The sequence below is a fragment of the Phalacrocorax carbo genome, chromosome 1, assembly GCF_963921805.1.
Source record: "Phalacrocorax carbo chromosome 1, bPhaCar2.1, whole genome shotgun sequence".
Classification (NCBI taxonomy): domain Eukaryota; kingdom Metazoa; phylum Chordata; class Aves; order Suliformes; family Phalacrocoracidae; genus Phalacrocorax; species Phalacrocorax carbo.
The window spans coordinates 209,644,272-209,651,491 of record NC_087513.1 but is presented as its reverse complement, the minus strand read 5'-3'; the positions used below and the strand labels follow the sequence as shown (position 1 = coordinate 209,651,491).

The 7,220-nt window shown below is 49.2% G+C and overlaps 1 protein-coding gene across 1 annotated transcript; it reads right to left on the bottom strand.

The window, feature by feature from the left end:
- Positions 1 to 842: 842 nt before the first annotated feature.
- FZD4 (frizzled class receptor 4) lies at positions 843 to 6,917 on the bottom strand. Its single transcript, XM_064441403.1, has 2 exons — positions 6,561 to 6,917; positions 843 to 5,431 (listed from the first exon to the last, which is right to left on the bottom strand). The coding sequence occupies exons 1-2, from the start codon at positions 6,822 to 6,824 to the stop codon at positions 4,103 to 4,105; spliced, it is 1,593 nt and encodes a 530-aa protein (XP_064297473.1). The 5' UTR covers positions 6,825 to 6,917; the 3' UTR covers positions 843 to 4,102.
- Between the last annotated feature and the right edge of the window lie 303 nt (positions 6,918 to 7,220).

The window sequence follows — 7,220 nt, the reverse complement described above, 5'->3', positions numbered from 1 at the left end:
TTATTAAGTGGGTTTGGAAGATGACTAATATCACAAACTCTACTGTCGGTGTCAGAGAAAGTGGTGAAGGCTGTACACAAAAAGAAGAAACTCCTTGCTATCCCTGTACATCCTGTGATCAGAAATGATAAAAAGGAAGGAAAAATAAGCGGAGCACTAATAAGCTTAATTTTTTAAGAAACCTTTGCAAGAAAATGTAGACAATCAATTTAATCTGTTATCTGAAGGACTGAAATTATCCCTAGGAGCGAGCCCACTTCAAGCATGTTACTAAGAGCAGAATTTGCCCCTTCCAAAAGCCACTGATAGTTCTCATATGCTCAACAGGCAGGTGGTTACACCGCCCTCCTCCACCATACGCCCCGGATCTGAATGCTCCGTGTACCTTTGGATGCACGTATTTGGATGTGAAATACAAAGGAGCCTTACGGGAGGCCCTGCTCTCCCCAGGAGCCACATCACAGCAGTGTTACAGCAGGGGACGGTTGTGTTTCCATCTTGGCACTCTCGTTCAGTTTTGGGGACGAGCTCAGACAAGCACAAAGCTCCAGCTGCTTCCCCAGCAAGTGCCTGGGACCTGCGTGCTGCCTTTAAAAGTGCTTCTGTCCATCCCACATGCAAGTGCTGAAGCATGCACGTATTTTCACCATCGCCCCATGATGTTTTGTTCTCAGTTATTTCTTGCAACCCACATTTATAACCAAATCGTGCTGGATTAAACCATTCAGAGCATCCATTCACCACAGCATGAGCATTTCAGTCCTTCTTCCTTCAGGGGAAAAAAAGCACTTGCAAGAGTGATGAGGCCAATTTAAGAAACAAACTCACCAAAAACGTGAGGGTTGCCAGGAAAACCTTAGTTACCCACAGAGGTTAAAATTTTATTTTGATATAAAAATTAAATAGCAAAGTTTTTGGTGTTTTTTTACAGTGATAAATTAGAAATTTACAATACATACATCAACGTAGATATATTTTCTGTACACCCCAAAAGAATCAGTGTCTACTTCCTTAAAATTCAGAAAAAGGAGCTAACTTGTCTGTTTAATGCAAGAGCTAAGCTTGTACCTCTCCAGCAGATGCTTCCAAAACCTGCAGTGAGAAGAGCACATGCCGGGGCGACGGGGAGAAGGGAGCAGACACTGCACAAGGAAGGGAACTGCTGCAAAGTTTCTAGTTGTATAATCGCAGCAACTGCACTTCTGAGACAGGATTAGTCACACATTTTTTGGCTTCGAATTCATGACAACGTTGAAACAAGAGAGCATACAAGCTGCAGCTATCCACTTTTCACAAATGCTGGGTTTTAGGCTATCTGCTGTGACTTCCCACTCATACAGCCCCAAAGCAGAGCAAGGTAAATGTATGTGGATGAAAACATTTATGGAACGTTTTCATCTCTGTAACAGCTGATTTCACTTTGGGTTGGTACAATGTCCCCCCAAACGCTTGGGAAAGATGTTCCTTCAGGAACAGCAGCTGGTGTCTCTCCCCAGCCCATCTCTTCCCCATAGTACGAAAGTCCCTCACGCCCTTTAATGGAACATCTCCCCAGGTTCTTTGTAGGGCTACGCAGTGCCATCCTCATCCGACTCACTTCCAACACCTCAAATCACTGGGGACATCTGTCTGTCATGGCCCATGGGCTCACAGGCAGCAATGCAGATAACAAGGGACTACTTAACATTCACTTCTGTGTACATAACATGGTTAAAAACGCCGTTTATTGAATCAGTCAGGTCAAACATGGGTCGTATCACCATTTCAGAGTGAAGGACACTTGAGTGAACGTGACACCTTGGCACAGCCTGGTGCTAGGTTAAAAGACAAGGTTCCTACTACATCATCACCCCTTCAAAGTCAACATATAGCTGGTGACTTTACAGCCCTTGCTGCTGGGAGAAAGATCGCACGATGGAGACACTCATCTGAAGACTTCCTACTCGCAGAACTCCTTGTCCACAGAGGAATAACCAGATCCAAACACAACACTAATAACAAGAGGCTTTATGAGGAGGATGAAAAGGCTCAGCTGGTATGCGGTGTTGGCCAAGACAATGCTTGTGCATCTTGAGCAGAATGTGTCAAGTTGTCACTTGTTCTGCTGGAGAGGGAGCCCAACCGCAAAGACTGCAATTAGGGTTTGTTTGGGGTTTGGGTTTTTTGGTTTTTTTTTTTTTTTTTCAAATGTGCTCTAGCACATGTTTCAACATTGACATTGAAACAATACACGCTTCTGGGACAGATTAGTGCTCACGGCCAGAGCTGGAATGAATTGTGGTTTGGGAAGAACATGGGGCACCTGTATGAAAAGTGAGGGCTGTAATAAAGCAGTGCCTGTTCTCAGCTGCCCTCGAAGGTCGTGCGAGTTGTGGCACTGGGGCGATGCTCCGCAGCTGAGCGGGTTCCACACAAAGAAATTAAGCAAAAGTTTAGGGCACACAGATAAAACTGAAGGTCCTTCAGAGGGATAGAGTATCAGAAGAGTGTTCTTGTAAGTACTTCCGGGCTATTTCTATTTGCATCACCTTTCTTATTAACGAAAGAAGACCCTGACACAAGGTTTGAGCTACCTACGAGCACGAGACAATGCCTCCTCAAATAAAAGGATAAGAAAACTTGACAGTTGCTATGAATCAACATTATTCACCAAGAAGTTGCATCTCTTCTCTTGGGATCCCTTTACAAAAACTGGAAATGCCTCTTGTCCTTCCCGAGGGCTGAATGCCTGCTCACATTCTGCATGTAAATAAAGGTTAAAAAAAAAACCTCCATAGCTGTCAGTGAGCAATTGGAGCATCGTTGTGAGGCATTCAGCTGTACTGCGATGTCATGGGCTGAGAATGTTCTTTTAATTGTAACTGACACACATAATTATACAACTGATCTGTGTGAACATGAGGTTGCCAAGGAACTTAACGTTTTGCTTCTCCCCAGACTGGCGTCTGCAGAGATACCATCGTGCTGAATGAAATATATTAAGACTTAATTGCTTCATGCAATGGGTCTCCAGAAAGAGACAGATAAGTTTACTTGGAGAAAACTGGCATTGTTTGAAGAGACCCTCCATTCATTTTTTGCTTTCCTGGAGGAAGGAACACTATAATGTAAGACTTTATTTAAAGCTATTAAATGCAGCAGAATAAAGTAGTCCGCTGGAAGTAGCAGGAGCACCTGAAGGAACAGGAACAAAAGCAGGCGGATAATGATAATTGATGCAGAAGACCACACACAGTTCCACAGCTCCCACTGACTCCTCTACTTCTGGCAATGGTCTTGAGTAAAGCTTTTAAAAAATTAGAAATATTGATTGAACCACAGAATAATTTGGTGGGAAGGGACCTAGGGAGGTCCAAATTCCTGCTCAAGGCAGAGTCAGCTCTCAATTCAGACCAGGTTACGGACAGCAAACTATTCAAAATTATTATTAGACCATCAGATGACTTAAAGAATCATCCTCACTAATAGCTCACTAAATCCTACCCATCATGGGTAACTCTTAGACCTGGAAAGTCCACTTGGTATTTGCTGGAGGACCCGATCCTTGGCTGACTTGTGCAGCGTATGGGAGGAACAGAATTCCCAGGGCATAAAGACAAAACCCTCGGCAGGCACACCCTTCATGATGCTGAACTCGGAAAGAAGACATCTAACTGAGGTCCTGGGTGCTCCATCTTCTGATAACTGGGCCCTAAATCAGCCCAGATTTTGGCCCCAGACCGTCTTTCCTCAATCATCTATAAGACGATGAAAAGAAAACAACGTCCCACAGCGGTGGGCTACAGTCCCTCAGCTTCTAAAGACTTCAGTATATTGCATCCTGCTTTAAAAAAAAAAAAAAAAAAAGAAGATAATGTGTTTGGATATTTCACAGCTTTTAAAGCCTCCCTGGGCTTTCCTATTTTGGGCAGCATGTTTTATGGCTATTCTATCTGCAGCATGATCTTTTTGCTGTTTATTCTTTAAGGCTTTTTCTCCCATCCCCCAGAGACAGGTTGTGTAACCATCTCCCTACCCTACTCCCAACATTTACACAGCAACGCTTACACACGATCAGTCCTTCGCAGGAGAGCACTCAGGCCATCGGGGTGTCGTCCTTTTCTCATACCACAGTCTCGTTCCCTTTCCCAGGTTTCACCCAACCATCTGCTCTCTTCTCCCGTTTCACTTTCCCTGAGTTCACCAGTCTGTTCGAGCACTTCTGCCACGTGTGCAGAGTTTTGGCTGACCAGATCCACATACCTGATGTGATACCCACCAGGAGGGACATGAAGATTTTGAGCATCTCCACTGCCATATTGGAATCATCTGCTGAATAGCGGAAAACAGCCCAGTTGGAGATTTCGTAGAAATAACAGGCAATGACACACGTTGCTGGAACAGTGTACAGCACTGAAAAGACACCGATTTTGACCATCAGTCTTTCGAGTTTGTCGGTTTTAGTTCCATCTTTCTGGAGATTAGACCTGATTTTAAATAAGGCCACGAGTCCCGCTGCAATGAATAAAGTCCCAATGACCAAGTAGGTAAAAAGCGGAGCGACGACAAAGCCCGTCAACGCATCGAGGTTCTGGTTGCCAACGTAGCACAGACCGGTGAGCTCATCTGCGTCTACCAGTCTCATAATCAAAATGACGATGGTCTTCACTGCGGGGATAGCCCAGGCTGCAATATGGAAATAAGAGCTGTGCATTTCTATAGCTTCGTGGCCCCACTTGAGTCCCGCAGCCAGAAACCATGTCAATGTCAGAATAACCCACCAGATGGAGCTAGCCATCCCGAAAAAATACATCAGCAAGAAAATTATAGCACATCCTGTGTTCTTAAGACCTTCTTGGATAAGAACAGGTTCTGCTGCCTCTTCAAAATCACAGGATATCCTTTCCCGGCCCACAGTTAGCCTCACAATATAAGCAATGCTATAAATATTGTAGCACATGCTCAAAAATATGATTGGGCGCTCCGGGTAGGAAAATCTGGATGAATCAATCAGGAAGGTCAGGACTGTGAAGGCAGTTGAGATGAAGCAAAGACTGGCCCACACGGCCATCCAGATATCTGTGAATTCCTTCGCTGACCGGCTGTAGAGGCCGGCGTCGTAGCCGCACTTCAGGACACAGTTCAAACTTCTCTTCACCCAGATGTACTGATCCGAGTTAGAGCCCATGCTGTGGCACTCTTCTCCAGGCTGCAAGGAGGTCTTGCTATGAAGGGGAACCTCTTCATCTCCTGGGCCCTCCATGCACATGTGGTTGTGATCATTCTGGGGTGGGAATTTGCTGCAGTTTAGGCTGTCCGGCCAGGCAAATCCAAATTCTTTTAAAACAGGTTCACATCTTCTTTTGACAGAAAGGCACATGCCACCGCAGGGACCTATGGGGATGTTAATCTTCTCGGTGCACATCGGGACATAGACCGAACAAAGGAAGAACTAGAAGAAACAGAAATCACAAGTGCGTTAGGGGGAGATTAAACGGGTCAAAATATAACAAGTTTTCTTTTTTTTCTTTTTTTTTTTTTTGCCTTTTAGCAGTAATATTTGGTCCTTTGCCTTAAAAAACAGGAAGCAGCATAAAACAAATAAACCAAGAACAATAAAAACAGAGGAGAAAAAAAAAACAACACAAAACCCTAAAAACGTTGTCTTCTCTCTGTTCAAATGCGTTCTGGAGCCAAAGCCTGAACATTTCACTCCCTAGATTAGCTCCATGTAAATTTAGCCCATCAGTTTCAATAAAGTGAGTGGGATTTAGCCAGATCTAAACCTCGAGGGCGCAATTTGGGAAAGCAAAAAAATAAAATCGAAGCGGTTTAAACAAATACATATATTTGTTCTAGGCACTGCCTGGATATTACAGCTAACGAACAAACAGAAGAAGAGGCATTTATTGAATAGCTTTGGTTCGCGACCCTCCTAGGAGGTCGCCTTTTTCTTTTACCGTAAGGTCACGTACGTACTTACAACGGCAATAAAATATCGCAGTTTTCTCGGCTTTTGAATAATCGCAATTCTGCGACGCGACACCGTGAGAGGGGTTGCGTGCTAACTCTGCCCCAAGAAACAAGCTGGTTTTTGTTTGACGAGATCCGTGCCCGTGGGGAGGACAAGGATCTTGCCATTCGCCTGGGAAAGAAACTCCTGCCGTGAAACTCCGGCGGGAGGTCCGGAGCCGCCGGCGGCGCCTTTCGGAGGGTCGCAGCACCTCGGAGGCAGGGGAGGCGGAGGGGAAGGACCGGGCAGGGCTCCGGGAGCCCCGGCGCTCCCGGCCGGGCGGGCAGGACCGCACCGCACCGCACCGCGCCGCGCCGCACCGCACCGCTCCCCGCCGCCTCCCCGGGGCTGCGCCGCCCTGCCCGGCCCCCGGCCCCCTCCCCACCGCCGCCGGCCCCCGCGCTGCAAGGCGGCGGGACCTGCGGGCTGCTTCTTTTCTTTTTGGGATGGAGCCGAAGGGATGGGGATGAGGATGGGGATGAGGGGGTGGCAGCCGGTCCGGGCACCGCACAGCCCCCCCTCCGCCCCCGACCACGCACAAAGAGGACCCCCGGGACCCCGAACCCACCTGGAGCTGGCTGGAGCAGCCGTACTGGATGAGGGGGGTGAAGGTGGTGAGCTGCAGCTCCGCGTCCGCCTGCAGCTCGTGTCCCACCAGGTTGGGCATCTTGGTGACATTGTAGCCCAGGTTTTGGCACATGGCGATGCGGATGGCGTCGCAGCGCCGCTCCTCCTCGTCCCCGAAACCCCGCGCCCCGCCGAGCAGCCCCGCCAGCAGCAGTGCCAGCAGCCGGCCGCGGCCGGCCGCCCCCCCGCCATGGCCCCCCGCCATGGCCCGAGCAGCGCCCACCGGCCCCGGCCCCGGCCCCGGCCCCGGCCCCGGCCGCGCCGTGCCGCACGGGCCGGCTCCAACGGGGAGGGACCGGGGGCGGCTCCGCTATTAAACGGCTTCGCCGAGAAACTGCCCAGGGGAGGGACGGCACCTCCCCGCGCCCTCCCAGCCCCCGCCCCGGGGAGCCCGCCCCGCCCCAGCGCCCCTCCCCGCATCCCGGCGACGGGGCGGGGGTCCTACCTGCACCGGCACCGAGAGGTCGTGTCCCCCCCTGCCCCGCGCCCCCGAGAGGCGCCCTTCCTCTGGCTGCATCCCGACACCCCTTGCAAGGCGCACCCCGCCTCTTCTCCTCTCTGGGGTCCTGCCTGTACCCCCATCTTCGTCCCTCAGAAATGC

What these genes read in the sequence shown, in the direction of transcription:
- FZD4 (XM_064441403.1), bottom strand. Translation starts at nt 6,824, where the DNA reads ATGGCGGGGGGCCATGGCGGGGGGGCGGCCGGCCGCGGCCGGCTGCTG. An exon ending in GCTGCTCCAGCCAGCTCCAG is followed by an intron (nt 5,432 to 6,560) that starts GTGGGTTCGGGG and finishes TGTTTCTTCTAG; the next exon opens with TTCTTCCTTTGTTCGGTCTA.